Source organism: Apodemus sylvaticus, chromosome 17, assembly GCF_947179515.1.
Source record: "Apodemus sylvaticus chromosome 17, mApoSyl1.1, whole genome shotgun sequence".
NCBI classification, from domain to species: Eukaryota; Metazoa; Chordata; class Mammalia; order Rodentia; family Muridae; genus Apodemus; species Apodemus sylvaticus.
The window spans coordinates 78,464,703-78,490,444 of NC_067488.1; the positions used below are offsets into that span (position 1 = coordinate 78,464,703).

Consider the following 25,742-nt stretch of genomic DNA (forward strand, 5'->3'; position numbering starts at 1 on the left):
CCAGGGGCATAACTAACTGCTGGAAGACTTGCACTGTCCCCTGAGTTCCATTGTCCAGCCCAAAGATACCCAAACAAGGCTGGCCACACCAGGATCATCAAGGTTATGACCCCTCCTAATACTTGCTACAATAGGAATATCCAAGGACAAGTAGATTGCTAAAGACCAGCATAAGAACAAAATCCGCAAAAGCAAGGAGAGTACGGCACCTTCAGAGCAGAGCTATCCTACTACAGCAAGCCCTGGATATCCTAACAACCAAAGCACAAGAAAATAATCATAAATCCAATCTTATAAAAATGATAGAGGGTTTTAAGAAGGAAATTAATAAATTGTTTAAAAAATACAGGAAAACACAATCTAACAGGTTAGATTTAAAGAGGATACAAATAAATCCCTGAAATAAATACAGAAAAATATAATAAAACATGTGAAAGAAATAAATAAAACTGCTCAAGACCTGAAAATGAAAATAGAAGCAATAAAGAAAATACAAACTGAGAGAATCCTGGAGATCGAAATCCTAGGGAAGACAACAGGAACAACAGACTCAAGCATCACCAACAAAATACAAGAGATAGAAGATGGAATCTTAGGTGTAGAATATACAATATAAGAAATTAATACAACAGTCAAAAATGTTAAATCAACAATTTCTGACATAAAACATCCGGGAAGTCTGGGATGTCATGAAAATCACTAACCTAAGAATAATAGGTTTAGAAGTGGGGAAGCGCCCCAGTTCCAAGGACCAGAAAAAAATATTTTCAACAAAATCTTAGAAAAAAAACTTTCTCAATCTAAAGAAAAAAGTGCCTGTAAACATACAAAGAGCATACAGAAAACCAATTAGATTGGACCAGAAAAGAAAATCGACCTACCATATAATAATCAAAACTCTAAATTTATAGAACATAGAAAGAATATTAAAACCTTCAAGGGAAAAGTCCAGGTATCATACAAAGGCATATCAGAATTACACTCAATATCTCAACAGAGACTCTAATAGGTTGAAGGGCCAGAAGAGAAAACCTACACAGTCATTGAAACTGAAGAACTCTCTAACTCAGTGATCTCTGGGTCAGGAGTAAAGAAATAAAGAAACAAAGATAGAAATTAAAGACTTTCCAGATATCATTGAAAATGAAGGCAGAACATACCTAAATTTGTGGGAATTAATGAAAACAGCGCTAAGAGGAAAACACTAACAATTTAAAAGTATATCCTCAATGGAAGAATGGATACAGAAAATGTGGTATATTTACTCTATGAAATACTATCAGCTATTAAAAACAATGAATTCATGATATTCTTAGGCAAATGGGTGGAATTGGAAAATATAATCTAAGTGAGGTAACCCAATCACAAAAGAACACACATGGTATGCATTCACTGATAAGTAGATATTATTAGTTCAGAAGCTCAGAATACCCCAAAACAATTCACTTATCAAATGGTGCCCAAGAAGGAAGGAAGGAGAGGTTCCTGGTCCTGGAAAGGTTCAGTGCAGCAGGCTAAGGGAATACCAGGACAGGAAAGCGGGAGGGGGTTGATTGGGCAACAGGAGGTGGGAAGAGGGCTTATGGGACTTTCAGGGAGGGGGGAACCAGGAAAGGGGAAATAATTTAAAATGTAAATAAAGAATATATCTAATAAAAAAATAAAAGTACCTCTGAACACTCTAAGAAAATGTAAACGTGCATAAAATAAGATGGCAGGAAATAATCAAAATCTAGGCAGAAATCATACTAGTCTAAAAAAAAAGATAACAATACAAGGATCAACAAAACTAAGAGCTGTTTCTTTGAGAAAATCAGCAAGATGAATAAAGCTTTGAACAAACTAATTGAAAGACAAAAATGACAGTATCCAAATAAACTAAATCAGAAATGAAAAGGGGGACATAACAGCCACTGAAAAAATTAAAAAAAAATCATTAGCCTATACTTCCACAATTGGAAAGTCTTAACAAAATGGATGATTTTCTAGACATATTCCTCTTAACAATATTAAGTAAAGTTTAGGTAAATTATTTAAACAGCCCTGTTATCCCAAAGGAAATAGAAGAGGTAATTAGAAGCATCCCAAACTGTCCCTTCCCCCACAGCATTTAGCTGGACTTCTCAGCCCATCCTATTCAAGCTGCAACATTCCTGGCCAGCAGCCTCCACCCTTCCCCTGGTGTCATCTCTGGCCCTTGTTCTGTTGGGAACAATACAGCTGATTTCACCTTAACAACCAAGGCTGCCTCAGAGCAGTCTCACCTGGAGACCAGCAGAAACCTGTGTGACTGGAAGCAGGCAACCCACTGAGAAGAAGAACCAAGGAATTCGCGGCCATTTGGGGGGCAGGGTGGTTTTCTAAAGACTATATATATTGGCTAAATAATAGTAAAGTCAGTCTCTATCGGCAACTGTCGTATTGACTCATTTCTCTTTTGTCCCCTTCCCGTTTATCCCCAGAATTCTCTTCCAGGTATCCAGTTCACATGTGGCTGCGGGCGGCTACACCAAACAAACAAACAAACAAAATCCCTCAACGCCAGATGGTTTTAGTGCAACATTCCACCATACTTTCAAAGAGGAGCTAATAGCAATACTTGTCAAACTATTCTACAAAGTACAAACAGAAGAAACACTGCTAAACTCATTCTCTGAGACCACAGTCACCCTGATACCTAAACCCCACAAAAACTCAACCAAAAAAGAATTTTAGACCAATTTACCTTATGAACATTGATGCAAAAATACTCACAAACAGAATCTAGAAGCACATCAAAGACACCATCTAACATGACCAAGTAGCCTTCAGTCCAGTGATTCAGGGATGGTTCAATATATGAAAATCCATCAATATAACCCATCATGTAAAACACTGAAAGAAAAAAATCAAATTATCATCTCACTGGATGCTGAATAAACTTTTGGTCAAGCCCAAAATCCTTCATGTTAAAAGTCTTGGAGAGATCAGGGATACATAGTGCATACCTAAGCATAATAAAAGCAATATACAGCAAGCCAATAGTCAACATCAATTTATATGGAGAAAAACTTACAGTAATTCCACTAAAGTCAGAGACAAGAAAAGACTGTTCTCTCTCTCTCTCTCTCTCTCTCTCTCTCTCTCTTCATATAATATAGTACTTGAAGTTCTAGCTAGAGCAATAAAACAAGAAAAAAGATAAAAGGGTTACAAATTGAGAAGGAAGAAGTCAAAGTCTTACTATTTGAGGATATGATAGTATACATAAGTGACCACAAAAAATTCTACCAGAGAACTCCTACAGCTGATAAGTACCTTCAGCAAAGTGGCTGGATACAAAATTAACTAAAAAAGGATCAATGGCTCTCCTTCATATTATCAATAAATAGACTGAGGAAGAAATCAGGGAAAGAACACCTTAACAATAGCAACAAATAATATAAAATATCTTGCTGTTACTCTAACCTAGCAAGTCAAAGAACTTTGTGCCAAGAACTTGAAGCCTATGAAGAAAGAGATTGAGGAAGATATGAGAATATAGAAAAGATTCATTTTATAGAAAATATAGACTATATAAAGATCTTTCATACTCATAGGTTGGTAGGCTTAACATAGTGAGAAATGGCCATCTTACCAAAAGTAATCTACAGATTAAGTGGAATTCTCATCCAAATTCCAACATAATTCTGTACAGACCTTGAGAAAGCAATTCTCAACTTCATATGAAAAAAAAATTCCAGAATAGACAAAAAAATATCATGAATTATTTAAGATCTTTTAGAAGTATCCAAATTCCTGTTCTCAAGGTGTACTACAGAGCAATAAAAACTGCACAGTACTGGTATAGGCACAGATAGACTGATCAATGGAATTGAATGAAAGACCCTGTAATATGCTAACACACTGTTGGACCCTTAAATTTTGACTAAGGGAAAACCATACAATGGAATAACGAAAGGATCTTCAACAAATGATACTGGTCTAATTGGATTTCTGCATGTAGAAGAATGCAAAACTCAAGTCGTAGTAGATCAAAGATCTCAACATAAAACCAGATATTGATGAAATAATGACTCAGAGAATAGACTGACTAGGACTCAAGTGGGCTCACAAAGATGAGGGAGCTCTGTATGGGACTGATCTAGGTCCTCTGCATATATATTATGGTTGTGTTGCTCAGGATTCTTGTAGAATTCCTATTAGTGGGAATAGGATCTGTCCCTGACTTTTTTCTCTGACTTTGGAACCCTTTTTCTCTTCCTGCCTTGCCTTGTCTAGCCTTGATGTAAGAATATGTGTTTGGTCCTATTGCAGGTTTTTATGCCAGATTTGGGTGTTATCCTTGGAAGGCCTTCTCTTTTCTGAGGGAAAGTGAGGGGGTGGTGAATCTGAGAGAAAGGAAAGGAAGAAGAGATGGAGTGAAAGCTGCAGTCATAATGAGAGAATAAACAGAAGTTGAAAAAAACAAACCCCCCAAAACCTCTGCAGACTCACATGAATATACACCCACATATCTGCCCTACCTCCCATACCAAAAAACCCAATTCTGATCAATTTTGAAGTTCTTTTTTAAAGTGGAGAGATAGTTAATCTTATTCTATTTCACTGACCTACACATCTAGTTTTGTGACAATAGCATGTTTTTCTTTTTAACTTTTATTTATTTATTGGATTTTTTAAAATCTACATTTCAAATGTTATCCCTTTTTCCAGTCCCCCGACTCAGAAACCCCTATCCCATTCCCTCTCCCCCTGCTTCTATGAGGGTGTTTCTCCACCCACACACCTACTCCCACCTCCCTGCCCTTGAATTCCTCCACACTGGGGCATCTATATAGCCTTCATAAAAAACAAGGACCTCTCCTCCCATTGATGCATGACGAGGCCATCCTCAGCTACATATGCAGCTGGAGCCACAGGTCCCTCCAGGTGTACTTCTGGTTGGTGACTTAATCCCTCAGAGCTCTGGGGGGGGTCTAGTTGGTTGATATTGTTGTTCTTCCTATGAGGTTGCAAACTCTTTCAGCTCCTTCAGTTCTTCCTTTAACTCCTCCATTGGGGACCCTACTCTTGGTCCAATGGTTGTCTTCGAGCATCCACTGCTGTATTTGTAAGGCTCTGGCAGAGCCTCTCAGGAGACAGCTATATCAGGCTCCTTTCAGCAAGCACTTCTTGGCATCCAAAATAGTGTCTGGGTTTAATGACTATATATGGGATGGATCCCCAGGTGGGGCAGTCTCTGAATAGCCTTTAGTCTCTGCTCTACTCTTTTTCTCCGTATTTGCTCCCATGAATATTTTGTTCGCCTTTCTAAGAAGGGCTGAAGCACCTACACTCTGGTCTTCCGTCTTCTTGAACTTCATGTAATCTGTGAGTTTTATCTTGGGTATTCCAAGCTTTGGGGCTAATATCTACTTATCAATGACTGCATACTGTGTGTGTCCTTTTGTGATTGGGTTACCTCACTCAGGATATTTCCTAGGTCCATCCATTTGCCAAAGAATTTCATGAATTCATTGTTTTTAGTAGCTGAGTAGTACTCCATTTTGTAATGTACCACATTTTCTGTATCCATTGCTCTGCTATGAATTTGCTGAGTTTTCCAGTTAGCACCACTTTCATTGTGTCCCATAAGTTTGGGTATGATTTTCATTAAATTCCAGGAAGTCTTTAATTTCTTTCTTTACTTCTTCTCTGACCAAGTTATCATTGAATAGAGAGTTGTCCAGTTTCCACATGTATATGGGCTTTCTATTATTTGTGCTGTTGTTGAAGACCAGCCTTAGGCCATGGTGATCTAATAGGATGCATGGAATTATTTCAATCTTCTTGTATCGATTAAGAGCTGTTTTGTGTGTGACCAATTATATGGTCAATTTTGGAGAAAAAGGTATATTCTTTTGTTTTAGGGTGAAATGTTTTATAGATATCTGTTAAATCCATTTGGTTCATAACCTCTATTAGTTTTACTCTGTCTCTGTTTAGTTTTTGTTTCAATGATCTGTCCATTGGTGAGAGTGGGGTGTTGAAGTCTCATACTCTTATTGAGGGGCATTCAATGAGTGTTTTGAGCTTTAGTAAAGTTTCTTTTATGAATGGGTGCTCTTGCATTTTCTTTGACTGTTGTGTCAATGTTTTCTATGGTATCTTTTGCACCTGAGAGTCTTTTATCTCTTGTATTCTGTTGGTGATGCTTGCATCTATGATTCCTGATCTCTTTCCTAGGTTTTCTATCTTCAGGGTTGTCTTCCTTTGTGATTTCTTTATTGTTTCTATTTCCATTTTTAGATCTAGGATGGTTTTGTTCAATTCCTTCACCTGTTTGGTTGTGTTTTACTGTAATTCTTTAAGGGATTTTTGTGTTTCCTCTTTAAGGGCTTCTACCTGTTTACCTGTGTTCTCCTGTGTTTCTTTAAGTGAGTTATTTATGTCCTTAAAATCGTCTATTATCATCATCATAAGAAGTGATTTTAAATTTGAATCTTGTTTTTCTGGTGTGATTGTGCATTCAGGACTTGCTATGGCGGGAGAACTGTGTTCCGATGATGCCAAGTAACCTTGGTTTCTGTTGCTTATGTTCTTATGTTTGCCTCTTGCCATCTGCTTATCTCTCTGACACTAGTTGTGTCAGAACTCCTCAGAATCCAGTTCCCTCTGGAATCCTGTGATTCTGGGATCCTGTGATTCTGAGATTCTTGGTGTATCAGAGCTCCTAGGAGTCAAAATGCTTCTGGGATCCTGAAATTCTGTTGTGACCAAGCTCTTGAGGTCCTGTGATCCTGGACATGTTAGAGAACCTGAGAGTTGAGTTCTTCAGGGTGTTGTGGGAATGGGTGCTGGGCTAATGCCCAAGGTGTGCTCAGGGTACAGGCTCAGACTGGAAGGAACCTGTGCCACTGTCTGGGTGGTGGTTCCTGTGTTGCTGGATCCTACAGGTCCCAGTTACTCCTGGTGTTGGGGCAGATGTTGTAGCGTCCTCACCTATGATCCTGGGCATGTTAGACAATCTGAGAATCAAGCTTCTTCTGGATGTTGTGGGACTGGATACAGAGCTAGCACCCAAGGTCTGCTCAGGGTACTGTCTCAGACTGGAAAAACTAATGACTTACTTTTAATTCATAAATTAATTCATCTTTCAATCCTCATTAGAGAAGCTTATATTGTGTGCTTCTTAGGGACTCACAAGTAATCAATGTACAAAGAATAAAAGACTGCAGAATATTCAACCATACATAGGATATGTATATTGTATACTTCCTCCTAAGGATTAGGGAGCATTGTAGAAAATGTTAGTGGAAATATTTTAAGAGCTAGAGGTGGTAGATAATGAAAAGAAAGCAGTGTATTCTGGATATAGAAGAAATATACATATAAGAACTCATAGTAATGACAGCATTCACAAGACCTGAGTAAACCTAAGTCAGACAAAATCCCAGTATGGAGAGTGAAGACAGGAACAAAGTTTTATCCATAGCCAAGGAGCTACTGGTAATTGGTAAATGCTGGGAGAAGGGAAAAAAATCAGGCTTCTTTAAAACTATTGCTTCTGGAAATCCAACAATGTTCTAGTAAAAGAGTACACAGCAAGAATATATGGGCAGCACAAAATGGACTTAATGGATCTTAATGGATTTATTTTATTTTATTATTTTCAAAGAGGAAATAAAGTTGGGTGGGAAAGGAAAGGGTTGGATCTGATAAGGGTTAGGGAATGGAAACAATAAAAGCACATTTTACAAAATCTCAAAGAACTAATAAACAAACTTTGTAAAATAATTTACCTTAACATTTGACAAGGTTTAGGGCTGAGAAAAATGACTCAAAGTTAAGAGTCATTCACAAAACTGGCTGCTTTTGTGAATCTGTGTTCAATTGTCACTTCCTACATAGCAGCAAACATCTGTAACTCCAATTCCAGAGTATCTGCTACCCTCTTCTAGACTCAGTGAGAACTGAACTCACATGGTATACCTGCAGGAAAACTACCCATACATATAACACGAATAAAGAAAATCTCAAAAAAAGATGAAAAATTTAACAATATTTGGACAAGTTGTTGCAAAATAAACTTTAAGATATAGCACACATACAGTCACTTGTAGACACAAGTACAAAGAGTATAAACATAGAGATAAGCGAAACATTCAGTGACGTTAAGTTGTCATCATGTTTTACTCATGAAGGTATCAACTTTGGTATATGGATTTATTACATATATATTAATTCTAAGTTTTATAATTTTAAAATTATTTCTCACAAAATTTGTATAGAAAGTGTGTACACTTGTTCTGAACGATTTATGGAAATCATTCTGCCCTTTACTACTTGTATATGTTGTTGGTCCACTGTGTCTATGGGTTCCAGATCTGTGGATTCAACCGGACCGAAAGTATCTGGAAAGTGTCACACCTGTAATGACTCTGCAGAGACTAATTCCATTTATTTTTCTCATCAAAGTACAATATAACTATTATTTACTTTGTATTGTGTATTATAAGTTATTTGGAGGTTGTCTTCTTTGGGCTTAGTTGCTGTGAAGAGACACCATGGCCAAGGCAACTCTTACAAAGTAAAACATTTAATTGGGGCTGGCTTACAGTTTCAGAGGTTTAATCCATTATCATCATTGTGGGAAGCATGGCAGTAAGCAGGTGATGCTGGAGAAGGAGCTGAGAGTTATACATTTTAGTCCGAAGGCAGCAGAAGAAGACTGCTTCACTGGGCATTTCTTCACAGTGATACACTTCCTCCATCAAGGTTACACTTCCCAATAGCGCCATTCTCATGGGTCAAGCATTTAAACACATGAGTCTGTGGTGGAACTTTCCTTTTTTCTTTCCTTCCTTCCTTCCTTCCTTCCTTCCTTCCTTCCTTCCTTCCTTCCTTCCTTCCTTCCTTCCTTCCTCCCTCCCTCCCCCCTCCCTCCCTCCCTCCCTTCCTCCTTTCTTTCTTTCTTTCTTTCTTTCTTTCTTTCTTTCTTTCTTTCTTTCTTTCTTTCTTTCTTTCTTTCTTTCTTTCTCTTTCTTTCTTTCTCTCTCTCTCTCTCTCTCTCTCTCTCTCTCTCTTCTTTCTTTTCTCCTTCCTTCCTTCCTTTTTTATTAATCATTTCATTTGTTTACATCTCAAATGATATCCCACTTCCTGGTTACCCCTCCACAGCACCCCTATGCCACACCCACCCTCTTTCCCCTCCCCTTTGCCTCCATGAAGGTGCTCCCTCACTCACCCTCTTCCAACCCATCACTCCAGCATCTCTGTATGCTGGGGCATCAAACCTCCACAGGACCAATGACCTCCCCTACCACTGATGATAAGCAGGGCCATCCATCCTCTGCTACATATATATCTGGAGTCATGGATCCCTCCCTGTATACTCCTTGGTTGGTGGTCTAGTTTTTGGGAACACTGGATGATGTGGCCAACTGGCCAACTGATGTTTTTCTCCCTCTGAGGTTGCAACTCCCATCAGCTCCTCCAGTTTTTCTGCTAGCTCCCCCATAGGGTCCCTGAGCTCAGTCTGATGGACCCAAGCATCTATATCTGCATTGTTCAGTTGCTGGCCTGACTTCCCAAGGAGCAGACACACTAGGTTCTTGCCAGCAAGCACCTCTTGACCACACCAATAGTGTAAGGTTTGGTGTCTGCAGATAGGATGGATCCCCAGGTAGGGCACTCCTATGGAGATCATTTCTATTCAAACTACTAGAGAAGTTATTTAAAGAATCTAGGGTACAGTGCCAACAAGAGTGGTGCCACTTTAATTTTAGAACTAAGAAGACAGAAGCTGATGGATCTCTGTGAGTTGGAGGTCAAACTGATGTATATATTGAGTTCCTAGCCAGATACTCTACACACGAAAACCTATATCAATCAATCAATAAATAGACAAATAAATAAATAAATAATTAAGGATGATAAATATGTTACATGTAATTAACATAATGTTTTATGCTAATAATTAACATACATTAATAACCCACACGATTAAAACACACCTATATTACACGCAATTCCTTTGGAGCTTGCTATAACAAACTTGAATAGTCATAGGTTTATTACCTATGGTTTTTTTCATGGGGAACAAATGTGCTAAGTTTCAGGACTGTATAGGGCTCTACAGACTATGTATTTATGCTTAAAGTAACAGCGACATAAAGACCTACTGAAAATAAAGATAACTCAAGAATTATAAACAAAAATGACAGTTTAAATAGTACTAGAATTTGTGAAGTTGGAAGACCTTTGAAACATTATGTTTGTGGTAGATGACTCCATGTTTCCTTTGATTTCTTTCTTCAGAGACTTGAAATTCTTTTCATACTGATCTTTCACTTGCTTGGTTAGAGTCATTCAAAGATATTTTATATTATTTGTGACTATTGTGAAGGGTGTTGTTTCCCTAATTTCTTTCTCAATCCATTTATCGTTTGAGTACAGGACGACTGCAAATTTGTTTGAGTTAATTTTATATCCAGCCACTTTGCTGAAGTCATTTACCAGCTGTAGGAGTTCTCTGGTAGAATTTTTGGGGTCACTTAAGTATACTATTATATCATCCACAAATAGAGTGTTTGAACAAGAATGATACTCCAGTTTAAGTTAAGGCTAGGAGTTCAGAACTAGAGTACTTATGAAAGGTTTAATGACCTTAAGGCCCCAGATAGACTGAGAAGATCTGGACAGGAAATTTGACTTCCCTAATTATCTGTGGGATATTGAGTTCTGAATACTTCTAAGAGGATGAACATATGTTTTTGAATAGTATCTACCACTCTGAGGTTGCAGGAGAACTTAACTACACCCCCAAAAGTCTCCTTTTCAGTCCTATAAAAACATGAAGCATTCAATGCCATGTGCACAGTTTCCACTTCACAGATAGATGGTGGTCCTTCAGTTTTTCTAATTAAAGAACAGTTATGTGTTTGGAGATGCCTGTCTGCTTTCTGTTCTTCCTAGTTGACTAGATCAATCTATTTCAAACTGCAGAGCCTGAAATATATTACAGGTGGTGTGAGGGGGTGAGAGACTGAGGGAGAGAGAGAAAAGGAGAAGAGAAAGAGAAGAATAGGTAGAGGGAGGGAGGAAAGGAGAGAGAGAGATAGAGACAGAAAGTCAGAGAGAGCAATCAGAAAATCATTGCTTACTTTCATGATATTGGGCCACTATTGAACCAGTAGGGATGTATTGGCAGGCAGGGGTTTTGCAGATGGACAGGATTTAGAATTACTTCTTCTAGTACTATCAAAGTTACTCAGTAGGGATGAAGCTTCCAGGTCTATAGTAGTTTGATTTCCTCATTTTCTATGACTCAAGTATGTGATGTCTTCAGCAATAGGGTTTATCATCAAGATCTAGTACTAAACAAGAGCAATGGCAATAGTCTATAATATCTGAGAATTTATGGAATCTCACTTGCCAACAACTCCAATGGAGGTAATCTATTCCTGACACTGAGCTTTTTATTTGTTAGTTTGTGGTGTTTTACCAGGACATTGTTGCCCTCTTATAGGATAACTATATTTAAAACACACCCCCACCCCACTCCCATCTACACCCCCCCCACATTCATATATGAAAATTATGTACATATTTTGAAATAAATATATAAAAAAGGACTGTTCTTCTGCCAGCAATTATCAGTTGCCAATAGCTCTTTAACTAGTGGTGGGACTTCAATGATTTCAAGAAATGCTTTGATGTTTGATTTGTTCCTCATTGTGCATTTATACTATTTACATTAAACTATTTTGTCCTGTGTGCAATTGACTTTACTTTGTAAACTCTGATCAGAGTTTACAGTAGGTTTCAAAACAACTTTCCTTGTTGTCGATCAATCACCAGTATTTTATGCTAAATATAGCAAGAATATTAAATTTAAAACCACCTTAATAACATCTTTGAATATCATGTACTATGGAAACCTCATGATTTGAGACATGTACTGCAGTGCTATCTTTAATCATTTGAAAATTTCCACACTTATGATAAAGTATACTCAACACATAGGAATTTTGGATGATTATATTAATATGTGTATATCATAAAATAATTTATTCAAGACAGTCATTATATCCGTTATTACATAATTTTTCAGTGAGAACATTCAAGATCTACTCTCTTAGATGTTTTCTAAGTACTAATTTTAATAATTATTTTGTACAGTAGGTCTTATATGCTTACATTTCCAATGAATTGAAATTTTGTAATATTTTAGTAAATTACCCTCATTTGCCTTTAGGTCTCCAACCCTGAGTCCTATCCTCACTGATTCTTCTGATTATTCCTTTGACCACAACTGTGTGGCTATCTAATATAAAAGTCACAAGAAAAGAGGGTTAAAGAGATGGCTTAGCAGTTAAAAGCACTCACGAGTCTTCCAGAGGACCCAAGTTCAGTTCCCAGCACCCAAGTCTTTATGGTGAAAAAGTTGGTTACACCAGGTCCAAGAAATCTGACACTTCTTGCATTTTTGCTAGTGTTTAGTTCTTTATTGTATACCCTATTTACTTACCCATAAATTAATCTAATACCACATAGCTATATAACCCATCAACTTATTATAATGAAGTGTAACTGATTTCATGATAAAAATTAAACTCTCAGTGTTAGTCCTAGAACTGTTTTAGATAATTAAACTGTTAGCTCTGTAGATTTTGAACATCCTTACATGAAATTGCATATCTATTAAAAACTCCTATTATAGAAAAATTAAACAACTTCTATTTTAAACCAAAATCCAAATTACAAATTACTAACTCTTTGGGGGTCTTAAAACACATTCCATAATCCATATAGCATCCACATAAATAAAGTCTATATCTTATAAAATAGTTTATTAAAAGCTGTTACTGTACCACTAGCCTTCCCACAAGTAATTATGAAAACTTAAAGACAGTAAAGATTTATGTCACAAATGACAAGTTCAAAAGCCAGTGACAAATGTTTACTATGTGGATTTCATGCTAATTAGCTTAAAACAATGGAAGTGGATTATAAATTAAATTATTGTTTTATCATTTAATAAAGTAACTATTTGTAGATGTATTAAAACCAATACAAATATTTTAATTTTTCTAAACAAAACATCCATATTTGTTGACCAAGATTAACCATTGCCTAGTATGGTTAATCAAGTAACAAGACAGGATTTGCAAGAACATGTTAAAAAAAAAGACAGCTGAGGTTTTTTTGGTTGTTGTTTTAAGACAGGGAATGAAAAAAAAAAAAAAGACAGGGACTGAGTTACCAGAAAAGCTGATAATTTGTTAACTATTTTGTATAATGCCCATAAGGTTTCACTTTGAAATAAAAATGTTTCTGAAAAGGTTACCTAATGCCCTCTTTACACCCTTATTCCTCAGGGTATAGATAAATGGGTTCAGTGTAGGAGTTACTACTCCATAAAAGAGAGCCATGAACTTGGGTTGGTCTTTTGTAATAGAGGAGGGAGGCTGAAGATACATGCTAATGGCTGGACCATAGAACAAGAGAACTACAACGAGATGAGAGGAACATGTCCCAAAGGCCTTTTTCCTTCCCTCTGAAGATTTGATTTTAAAGACAGCATGTCCGATACAAGCATAGGAGGCAAGAATTAAACACAGAGGAACAGCTAAAAGAAAAATGCAAACCACAGAGAGAGCAAGCTCATTAGTCTCTTTTTCACCACAATCAGTTTTTATCAGAACTGGAATCTCACACACCAAATGATCCATTTTATTGTGGCCGCATAGAGGCAATTGCAGTGTCACAGTGGCCTCTGAGACAGCATAGGAGATTCCAGTCAGCCACACAGTGGACACTAACAGGAGGCAGGTACGTCGATTCATTATGAGGGTGTAGTGCAGTGGTTTGCAGATGTCCACATATCGGTCAAAGGACATAAGAGCCAGGAGGACACACTCTGTACCCCCCATTATGTAGAAGAAATAAAGCTGAACTACACACCTCATGTAGCTGATGGTCTTTGTGGAGCCCCCAAGGTTGGTTAGCATCTGAGGCACAATGCTTGTGGTATAGCACATGTCCAGAAAGGAGAGGTTGCTGAGGAAGAAGTACATGGGGCTGTGGAGACAGGGGTCTAATATGGACACCAGAATGATGACAATGTTTCCAATCATGGCTGTGGGGTATGTTACCAGAAGAATAATAAAGAGAGGAAGTTCCAGCCAAGGACAGTCTCCAAAGCCATGTAGAATAAACTCTTCTGGATGACTTTTATTAATCAACATCTTTCTTTGTAATCTGACTCTCCTATAGTACAGAAGTATCAAGAAAATTAGTATTATCGCAAAGCCTCATGATTCATTGGTTATGACTATAGAAACCAGGGTTGGAATTCTGCATTTGGAATTTCATGAGAGATGCTTTGTAGATAACTTAGTCCATATAGAGTTTTGTGCCAAAGCAAGAGGATCTGGGTATTTTCTTCAGTACCCAGGTGAAAACATTTCTATAATCTCAGTTCTAGTTAAGAAAAGTCTGGTTATTTTTTTTTTTGAGCTTGCTGGCTTGTTATTATAGCTGAATTGATGAACTCCAGGTTTCGTGGGAGGCACAGCCTCCAAACATGAAGTAGAAATCAAATGTAGAAAAAAATTTGACATGGACACTGGGTTTTATATGCATAATATACCCACAGCACAGAAACATGTATGCATATCCATTTATACACATACACACTCCTGGAAGCACACAAATAAAATAATCTGACAAGTGGTGATTTAACTTCTATTTATGATACTAAACTTTAACGGGGCTTTCTAATTATCTGACAGTACATGTGAACATAAAGGTGAGTAACTAATTTTTTTATTCGATATATTTTTTATTTGCATTTCAAATGATTTCCCCTTTTCTAGCCCCCCACTCCCCGGAAGTCCCATAAGCCCCCTTCCCTTCCCCTGTTCTCCCACCCACCCCTTCCCACTTCCCTGTTCTGGTTTTGCCCTATACTGCTTCACTGAGTCTTTCCAGAACAAGGGGCCATTCCTCCGTTCTTCTTGAACCTCATTTGATGTGTGGATTATGTTTTGGGTACTCCAGTTTTCTAGGTTAATATCCACTTATTAGTGAGTGCATACCATGATTGATCTTTTGAGACTGGGTTACCTCACTTAGTATGGAGTAACTAATTTTAACAGCAGTGCTGAAGGCATTACTGAAACATCATAGATACATTTTCAGGAATCAGTCAGAGAAATTGGTAGAAAGAGTTCTGAGTTCTGAACTCTGTCTGGAAGGTTGGTCTGTCCAGTCCTATCTTCTGAGCTGAATCATTAAATTGTCTATATGAGAAATAAGTACATTTGAGATCTAAACACATCCCTTTATATACTTGAGATTGAGCAATGTAGTTTAAACACCCTTTTCCTTCATATTTGTACAGTTATAAACAGCCCATGTTTATAAGCCAAATGAGTTATGCCTCAGTTACAATGTTGTTCATGTTTTGGTATTTATGAACTTTGTTGTATAACTATTAATGCATGTTTGGCATTTAATAATTTATGATAAATTATAGTAAACTTATTCATAGCATTTCTTATCATGGAGGTATTTCTTTATCAATTGAGCTTAATGCTTTATTTAGTTCAAAAATTTGCTGTACTATCGGGAATATATTGATTTTTTTGTTATTTGTATTATTTTTGTGAATATATTTTTCAACATCAACAATCTTTTCTTTCAGCAGATGTCTTAATTTAGTTAGAATCACATTCAAATCTCAGTTATTTTGTATTTCCTATATCTTCATAGGTAAAGTAAATGCTGATACAACAAAATTATGGAACAGAATAAAACAATGTTTGAAAACTAAAAATTGTTTATTTACACATTTTATTTATTTATGCTTCATAAAATTCATCTCTGAAAAAATGAATATTAAAATGTGATTTTCAGATAACAGTCTACTCAACAAGTTGGAGTTACTCCTCTTGCTATTTAGCATCTTTACAGCAGACTATTTTCTTATAGTTAAAGCAGATCTTAGTCTCTTTTTTTTTCATTGAAAGTTTACAGCAACCTTGTGATGGTCTATAAGGACCCACTCAGAATAAGATATGAATTATGTTATTTGATTACACATCAAATAACAGATCATCAGATGTATACATTATAAAATGGGGGGTGGAAGTCCTATATGTTAAGGTAATAATTCCAACAACTTTTATCTTTAACGTAAATTTTAAAAATTAAATATAGGTACAGGTGTTTTGTCTGCATATATGCCTATGAATCACATATGTGTCCGGTGCCCACAGAGGCCAGAAGAAGGCAACAAGTCCATGGAACTGGAATTAATGTTGATTGCAAACCTCTGTGTGAATGCTGGTAATAAAATTCGGTTCCTCTAGAAGGCAATATTCTTAACTACTGAGCCATCTATCCAGTCTCATGAAAAACTTCTTAATGAGTTCTTTGTGATAAGCACTCTAACAAGCTTTCCCCACTCTGAAAAATCTTTTAGCACCTGTTCCCAAATAAGATAATCTTATTTCTGTATTTTAAGATTCTTTTAAGTGTTTGTTTTGTTATTTTCCTAATAGCTATGGATAATCTAGGTAGCAATAATTTATCAGTGCCTAATATATAGTAACAAAACAGCTGATTAAAAGTTAGTACTTCTGGAATCCACAGAAAGTACCTGAAATTAAGCGCATGATGCCCATTGAGGCAGCATAGTTTCTGAAATGACTATATTAAGATAAGCACTCCTAATTTTTTAATGATAAGTTAGGCTAAATTCTTATTTCAAGAGAATATGTTGCAGAATAAATATGAATAAGAACATTGTATCTATTATTCTGATTATAAAATAATTATTTCCAAAATCATAACTTATGGAGCTCACTGAATACTGTTTACTTAGCATTACTACAGTTTTCAAACATGAGTAATCCAATAGTTTTGTTTTTTAAATGAGCAATTTTAGACTTACTCTTTAAAATTCTTTCACAATTAATTTTATCTAACTCATATCAATTTGCACTCCACCTTCCCCTTTCCATATCTCCTGAGACAAATGTGACTTACCTTCCTGTGTATTTATTATTATTCTGTCTTCAGTTTTTTTGGACGGTGTTAGTTTTTTTATGATATATCATGGTACACTTATTGAATTCAATGATTTAATATTATTTTTGATTTTTAAATTTTTCTGTCATAAAATATATACTAACCCTGTCATCCCTTTCTCCCTTCCTCCCAGTCCCACTAGACACCTCATGCTCCTATATTTCCTTTCAGAAAAGAACAAGCCTCCAAGTGATATCAGTTATCACAGCATAACAAAATGCAATAGGACTAGACACAGACTCTCATATCAAGGCTGGACAATGCAACCCAGTAGGAGGAAAAGGGTCCCATGAGCATGCAAAAGAGTTAGGAACACTCAACTCTCATTATTAGAAGTCCAACAAAAAATGGATGGAGCTAGAAAACAATTATCCTATGCAAGGCAACACAGATGCAGAAAGATAAGCATGATATATACTCACTTATAAGTGGATATTAGCTGTTAAGTAAAGGACAGTCACTTTTGCAATCCAAAGATAAAGTGGTTTAAGCGGGGAAGTATATATTTCCATGGAAAGGAGAAAATAGATTAGATTTTGTGAGTGGATTGGAGGCAGGTGGGAATGGAAAAAAGGAGAGAGACTTGATTTTCTTACTTAGTGATTTATCACAATTTCAACTCACAAAGGTATAGTCATCCAGAAGTGTTTAAAATCATTGCTGAATTTCAGACTAAGTTCCTATTGACCTGCTGTCCTATGACCTATGTCTGTTCATATTTTCATATAAGTATATTATATTTACATTCAGTTTGAAAACATACATTGTTTTATTAATATTTATAGTACTTTTGGGTTCATTGGTTATAAGAATTGTATTTATTTTGAAAACATCTTTTATTAAAGAGTATTTTTATAATAGACATATATAAAGCATTGGATAAAACATTTGAGCAAGATTAGTCATATTTTAAGTCTTTAAAAGATGAAATGACTAAAGCAATAATACTTCACTCAGGTAATCAACATCTAAAGAATATAGTGCTTCTAAGTTTGGTTTCAGTGATAGACTGAGAAAAAATGAGTTAAAAGTTAAAGTCTAGTTGTTCTAGTGATTCTAGTATGAAATAGATACAGGCAGATCTTATGAATGGCTGTCTGAAACAATGCTGTCTTTCCTATGTACTAATTAGATACTGCAGCCCACACTTTGCAACCTTCCTAGGACTGCATGTCTGTCAATGTGTCTCATCACTTACCTTATTTTGATAAACCCCCTTTATTTGATTAAAGAGCAATTATAAAGTAAGATATTTGAAGTTTTTCTTTTCAAGAACACAGAGATATTCTAGTATGAAGGTGAGAGTTTAAGATTTTCTTCAGAACTCTCAGGGTTTTGTTCAGACAAAGGAGCCAAGTGGAGGAAAAGCTCAAGTTAGGAAGACAATAGAAAATACGAAGACTTTTGAGTTATCATTTTCTTTGCTATTCCCTAGAGTCCTGTGCATTGTTTTCACAGACAACTCATTTATTATTCTCCAGAGTGATTAGACAGAGAAAGTTCCCTGGGAAAGAGCTCTCCAAAGACATGCTTCTCATGTACAGTTATCTTCTGTGCTGAGGCTAGAAGACAAACTCTGGTGCATTTGAAAAAAAAAACATTGATTACATTTCCTAACACACAGAACTCCCACTAACATGTATACAATTAAAGATGACCTTGTTTGAATCAGTTATTCTGAGAAACTTAAGTGAGAACTTTTTATATTACTTTATTTATGGGAATCAAATAAAATTTAAGATTTTAGTTATCCCCAATATACTAATAAAGAGTAATTAAAACCATGAGAATAATAAAAATAACATGCAATTAATTCAGAACCCATTATAAATAATCTAGAATACTAAGAAAACTTCTAATTCTTTAGTATTTTATGACAATTAAAAGGCAATGATGAGCTCTCTACCAGCCAAGCAAGATGCCTAAAGGAAAGAAGGCCAAGGGGAAGAAGGTGACCCTGGCCCCCACCATCGTCAAGAAACAGGAGGCCAAAAAGGTAGTCAATCCTTTGTTTGAGAAAAGGCCCAAGAACTTTGGCATTGGATAGGACATCCAGCCCAAAAGAGATCTAACACGCTTCATCAACTGGTCCTGCTACATCAGGCTGAAGCAGCAAAGAGCCATCCTCTATAAGTGGCTCAAAGTACCTCCTACCATTAACCAGTTCACCCAGGCCCTGGACAGGCAAACAGCTACTCAGCTGCCTAAGCTTGCCCACAAGTACAGGCCAGAGACAAAGCAAGAGAAGAAGCAAAGGCTACTGGCCTGTGCTGAGAAGAAAGCTGCTGCCAAAGGGGACATACCAACTAAGAGATCACCTGTCCTCTGAGCAGGAGTCAATACAGTCACCACCTTGTAGAAGAACAAGAAGGCTCAGCTGGTGGTGATTGCCCATGATGTAGACCCCATTGAGTTGGTGGTTTTTCCTGCCTTCCCTGTGTTGAAAGATGGGAGTGCCCTATTGCATCATCAAGGGAAAGGCCAGACTGGGGTGCGTGGTCCACAGGAAGACATGCACCACTGTCACCTTCACACAGGTTAACTTGGAAGCCAAGGGTACTCTGGCTAAGCTGGTGGAAACTGGGGAGGCAAAGTCCTGGGTCCTAAGTCTATGGATCACATTGCCAAGCTAGAAAAGGCAAAGGCTAAAGAACTCACCACTAAATTGGGTTAAATGTATACTAAGTTTTCTGTACATAAGTATAATTACAAAATTATCTGCAAACAAAAAAAGGCAATGATGGGGGTTAGGGTTAGGAGGACGAAGAAAGCAATCACTGGACGGGGTGTGGAGGGGACCTGGGTGGTAGAGGAGACAAGGAGGGGAAGAGAGGAACATGATTAGGTATTGGGTGGGAGAGGGGGAGGGAGGACAGTACTGAAGCCCTGAGGGCCAGCAGAAAGAATGGTAATGGGTAACCTCTGGAGATAAGAGATGGGGGGGGGGAACTCCCCTAGAATATACCAGAGACCTGGGAGGAGAGACTCTCTGGATTCAAAGGAAGGGACCTTAAATGAAATTCCCTACAGTGGGGAGAGGGAACTTGTAGAGTCCACCTCCAGTAGAAAGACAAGGTATCAAGTGGATTGATGGAGTTGCCATCCCACAGTCAATAACTCTGACCCAGAATTGTTCTTGTCTGAAAGAACTACGGGTCAAAAATGAAGAAGAGTCTGAGGGAACTGAGGTCCAGAAACAGGACCAAATTGGGATCCAGCTCAAGGGAAGATCAGAAGGCCAGACACTATTACTGATACTATGGTATGCTTACAAACAGGAGCCTAGCATGACTGCCCACCAAAAGGCTCAACAAGAAGCAGAAAGAGGAAATAGACAATTTTAACGTGTTTTTCTATATATTTCTTGAATTTTATCAGAAATATTTTCCATGTAAATCTTTAATTTTATCTGAAAATGTTTATAATTCCACTTTCAATCAGCTTAGAATTTTTTATGCCTACCATCTTATCTGTATAATTTTCCATGATAATCTCCAATTTTAACATGTTTTCCTATATGTTTCTTCAATTTTATCAGAAATATTTTCCATGTAAATATTCAACTTTATTAGAAAATATTTATAATTCCACTTTCCATCAACTTAGGGATACTTTTATGCCTACCATTATTATATCCTAGAACCCTGTTTGAAGAAGAGGCTAGCTTTAAACTTCACCAAGATCCATTTGCCTCTACCTCCCAGATGCTAGGATTAAAAGCATGTGTCACCATGCCTGCCCACTTTCAAGATTTTTATGCTTTTTTTTTAATTGTATTTTCAAACGATTGACTATATTTCTTCTTTTTAAATTTTCTATATTTCTGTTTACATTCCAAATACTTTCCCCTTTCCCGGTTCCCCCCTCCCCATATGTCCCATAAGCCCTCTTCTCTCCACCCATTCTCTAATCACCCCCTCCCTTTTCTCTGTCCTGGTACTCCCCTACAATGCTGGATCAAGCCTTTCCATGATCAGGGCCCTTTCCTTCCTTCTTCATGGGAATCATTTGATATGTTGATTGTGTCTTGAGTATTCAGAGCTTCTGGGCTAATTAATATACACTGATCAGTGATTGCATTCCATTTGTATTCTTTTCTGATTGGGTTACCTCATTTAGGATGATATTTTCCAGTTCCAACCATTTGCCTAAAAATTTCATGAATTCATTGTTTTTAATTGCTGAGTAGTATTCCACTGTTTAAATAAACCACATGTTCTGTATCCGTTCCTCCATTGAGGGACATCTGGGTTCTTTCCAGCTTCTGGCTATTATAAATAAGGCTGCTATGAACATAATGGAAAATGTGTCTTTATTGCATGCCGGGGAATCCTCTGGGTATATGCCCAGGAGATGTATAGCAGGGTCCTTGGGAAGTGTCATGTCCATTTTTCTGAGGAACCACCAGACTGATTTCCAAAGTGGTTGTACCAGCTTGCAGTCCCACCAGTAGTGGAGGAGTGTTCCTCTTTCTCTGCATCCTCACCAACACCTGCTATCTACTGAGATTTTAACCTTAGCCATTCTGACTGGTGTGAGGTGAAATCTCAGGGTTGTTTTGATTTGCATTTCCCTAATGATTAATGATGTTGAACATTTCTTTCTTTTTTTTATATTTTATTTTATTTTTTATTTACATTGCAAATGATTTCCCCTTTTCTGGGTCCCCACTCCCCGCAAGTCCCATAAGCCCTCTTCTGTCCCCCTATTCTTCCATCCACCTCTTCCCACTTCCCTGTTCTGGAATTCCCCTATACTCTTGCGCTGAGTCTTTCCAGAACCAGGGACCACTCCTCCATTCTTTTTGGACATCATTTAATTTGTGGATTATGTCCTGGATATTCAAAGTTTCTAGGCTAAAATCCACTTATCAGTGAGTACATACCATGATTGATCTTTTGAGACTGGGTTACCTCACTTAGTATGATGTTCTCCAGCTCCATCCATTTGTCTAAGAATTTCATGAATTCATTGTTTCTAATGGCTGAATAGTACTCCATTATGTAAATATACCATATTTTTTGTATCCATTCCTCCGTTGAAGGACATCTAGGTTCTTTCCAGCTTCTGGCTACTACAAATAGGGCTGCTATGAACATGGTGGAGCATGTGTCCTTATTGCATGCTGAAGAATCCTCTGGATATATGCCCAGTAGTGGTATAACAGGGTCCTCAGGAAGTGACATTCCCAGTTTTCTGAGGAACTGCCAGACTGATTTCCAGAGTGGTTGCACCATCTTGCAATCCCACCAGCAGTGGAGGAGTGTTCCTCTTTCTCCACATCCTCGCCAACACCTGCTGTCTCCTGAGTTTTTTACCTTAGCCATTCTGACTGGTGTGAGGTGAAATCTCAGGGTTGTTTTGATTTGCATTTCCCTAATGATTAATGATGTTGAACATTTCTTAACGTGTTTCTCAGCTCTCCGAAGTTCTTCATGTGAAAATTCTTTGTTTAGCTCCGTACCCCACTTTTTAATGGGGTTATTTGGATCTCTGGGTTCTACTTTCTTTAGTTCTTTGTATATATTAGATATTAGCCCTCTGTCGGATTTAGGGTTGGTGAAGATTCTTTCCCAGTCTGTTGGTTGACGTTTTGTCCTTTTGACAGTATCCTTTGCCTTACAGAAACTTTGTAGTTTTATGAGGTCCCATTTGTCAATTCTTGATCTTAGAGCATAAGCTATTGGTGTTCTATTCAGTAACTTTTACCCTGTGCCCATGTCCTTCAGGGTCTTCCCCAGTTTTTTTTCAATTAGTTTCAGTGTGTCAGGTTTTATGTGGAGGTCCTTGATCCATTTGGAGTTGAGCTTGGTACAAGGAGATAAGAATGGATCGATGCTCATTCTTCTGCATGCTGACCTCCAATTGAACCAGCACCATTTGTTGAAAAGACTATCTTTTTTCCACTGGATGCTTTCAGCACCTTTGTCAAAGACCAAGTGACCATAGGTGTGTTGGTTCATTTCAGGGTCTTCATCCTATTCCATTGATCCGCTTGCCTGATATTGTACCAATACCATGCAGTTTTTATCACTATTGCTCTGTAGTTGAGTTTAAAGTCTGGGATATTGAATCCCCCTGAAGTTCTTTTACTGTTGAGAATAGATTTAGCTATCCTGGATTTTTTGTTATTCCAGATGAATTTGAGAATTGCTCTTTCTAGCTCCATGAAGAACTGGGTTGGGATTTTTATGGGAATAGCATTGAATCTGTAGATTGCTTTTGGCAAGATGGCCATTTTAACTATATTAATCCTGCCAATCCACGAGCATGGAAGGTTTTTCCATTTTCTGAGATCTTCTTCGATTTCCTTCTTCAGAAATCTGAAGTTCTTGTCATATAGGTCTTTCACTTGTTTGGTTAGAGTCACCCCAAGATACTTTATGTTGTTTGTAGCTATTGTGAAGGGGGTCATTTCCCTAATGTCTTTCTCAGTCTGCTTATCCTTTGAATATATAAAGGCTACTGATTTGCTTGCGTTGATTTTGTAGCCAGCCACTTTGCTGAAGTTGTTTATCAGCTGTAGGAGTTCTCTAGTAGAGTTTTTAGGGTCACTTAGGTATACGATCATATCATCGGCAAATAGTGACATTTTGACTTCTTCCTTTCCAATTTGTATCCCTTTGACTTCCTTCTGTTGTCTAATTGTTCTAGCTAGGACTTCAAGAACTATATTGAAAAGATATGGAGAGAGGGGGCAGCCTTGTCTAGTCCCCGATTTTAGTGGGATTGCTTCAAGTTTCTCTCCATTTAGTTTGATGTTGGCTACCGGTTTGCTGTATATTGCTTTCACTAAGTTTAGATATGGGCCTTAATTCCTGTTCTTTCCAAGACTTTAAGCATGAAAAGATGCTGAATTTTGTCAAATGCTTTTTCAGCATCTAATGAAATGATCATGTGTTTTTTTCTTTGAGTTTGTTTATGTAGTGGATAGCATTTATGGATTTCCTTATATTGAACCATCCCTGCATCCCTGGGATGAAGCCTACTTGATCATGGTGGATGATCGTTTTGATGTGTTCTTGGATTCGGTTGGCAAGAATTTTATTTAGTATTTTTGCATCGATATTCATAAGGGAAATTGGCCTTAAATTCTCTTTCTTAGTTGGATCTTTGTGTGGTTTTGGTATCAGTGTAATAGTGGCTTCGAAGAAGGAGTTGGGTGGTGTTCCTTCTGTTTCTATTTGGTGGAAGAGTTTGAAGAGTATTGGTGTTAAGTTTTCTTTGAAGGTCTGATAGAATTCTGCACTGAAACCATCTGCTCCTGTGCTTTTTTTTGATTGGAAGCCTTTCTATGACCCCTTCTATTTCTTTAGGGGTTATGGGTCTGTTTAGATGGTCTATTTGATCCTGGTTTAATTTTGGTAATTGGTATCTGTCTAAGAAAATATCCATTTCCTCCAGGTTCTCCAGTTGTGTTGAGTACAGGTTTTTGTAGTAGGATCTGATGATTTTTTGAATTTCCTCGGTTTCTGTTGTGATATCTCCATTTTCATTTCTAATTTTGTTAATTTGGATACTTTCTCTGTGCCCTTTGGTTAGTCCGGGTAAGGGTTTATCTATCTTGTTGATTTTTTCAAAGAACCAGCTTTTGGTCTTGTTGATTCTTTGTATGGTTCTCTTGGTTTCTACTTGATTGATTTCAGCCCTGAGTTTGATGATTTCCTGTCTTCTCTTCCTCCTGGTTGAATTAGCTTCTTCTTGTTCCAGGATTTTCAGTTTTTCTGTTAATCTAGTGTAAGCTCTCTCAAATTTCTTTTTGAAGGCACTCAAAGCTATGAGTTTTCCTCTTAGCACTGCTTTCATTGTGTCCCATAGATTTGTGTATGTTGTGCCTTCATTTTCATTAAATTCTAAGAAATCTTTGATTTCTTTCTTTATTTCTTCCTTGACCAAGGTATCATTGAGTAGAGTATTATTCAGTTTCCATGTGTATGTGGGCTTTCTGTTGTTTTTACTGTTACTAAAGACCACTTTTACTCCACAGTGATCTGATAGGAGGCATGGGATTATTTCAATCTTATATTTGTTGAGGTCTGTCTTGTGACCAACTATATGATCTATTTTGGAGAAGGTACCATGAGGTGCTGAGAAAAAGGTATATTCTTTTGCTTTGGAATGAAAAGTTCTATATATATCTGTTAAATCCAATTGGTTCAAAGCTTCAATTAGTTTCATTGTCTCCCTGTTTAGTTTCTGTTTTCCTGATCGGTCCATTGGTGAAAGTGGATTGTTGAAGTCACCCACAATTATTGTGTTAGGTGCAATGTGTACTTTGAGCTTTAGTAACATTTCTTTTATGAATGAGGGCGCCCTTGTATTTGGGGCATAGATGTTCAGGATTGTGAGTTCTTCTTGTTGGATTTTTCCTTTGACCAGCAAGTAGTGACCTTCCATGTCTCTTTTGATGACATTAGGTTGAAAGTCAATGTTATCTGAAATTAGAATGGCAACTCCGGCTTGTTTCCTGGGATCATTTACTTGTAGAATTGTCTTCCAGCCTTTTACTCTAAGGTAGTTTTTGTCTTTGACGTTGAGGTGTGTTTCCTGTAAGCAGCAAAATGTAGGGTCCTGTTTTTGTAACCAGTGTGTTAGTCTATGTCTTTTTATTGGGGAATTGAGTCCATTGATGTTAAGAGATATCAATGAGTAGTGGTTATTGCTTCCTAACATTTTTGATT

The 25,742-nt window shown here is 37.2% G+C and overlaps 1 protein-coding gene and 1 pseudogene across 1 annotated transcript; one reads left to right on the forward strand and one right to left on the reverse strand.

Moving 5' to 3' along the window:
* Window positions 1-13,277: 13,277 nt before the first annotated feature.
* LOC127667947 (olfactory receptor 2B6-like) lies at window positions 13,278-14,213 on the reverse strand. Its single transcript, XM_052161361.1, has one exon. It carries the CDS (start codon window positions 14,211-14,213, stop codon window positions 13,278-13,280), a length of 936 nt encoding a protein of 311 aa, XP_052017321.1.
* A 4,760-nt stretch (window positions 14,214-18,973) lies between these two features.
* LOC127667908 (60S ribosomal protein L7a-like) lies at window positions 18,974-19,735 on the forward strand (annotated as a pseudogene).
* The last annotated feature ends 6,007 nt before the right edge of the window (window positions 19,736-25,742 follow it).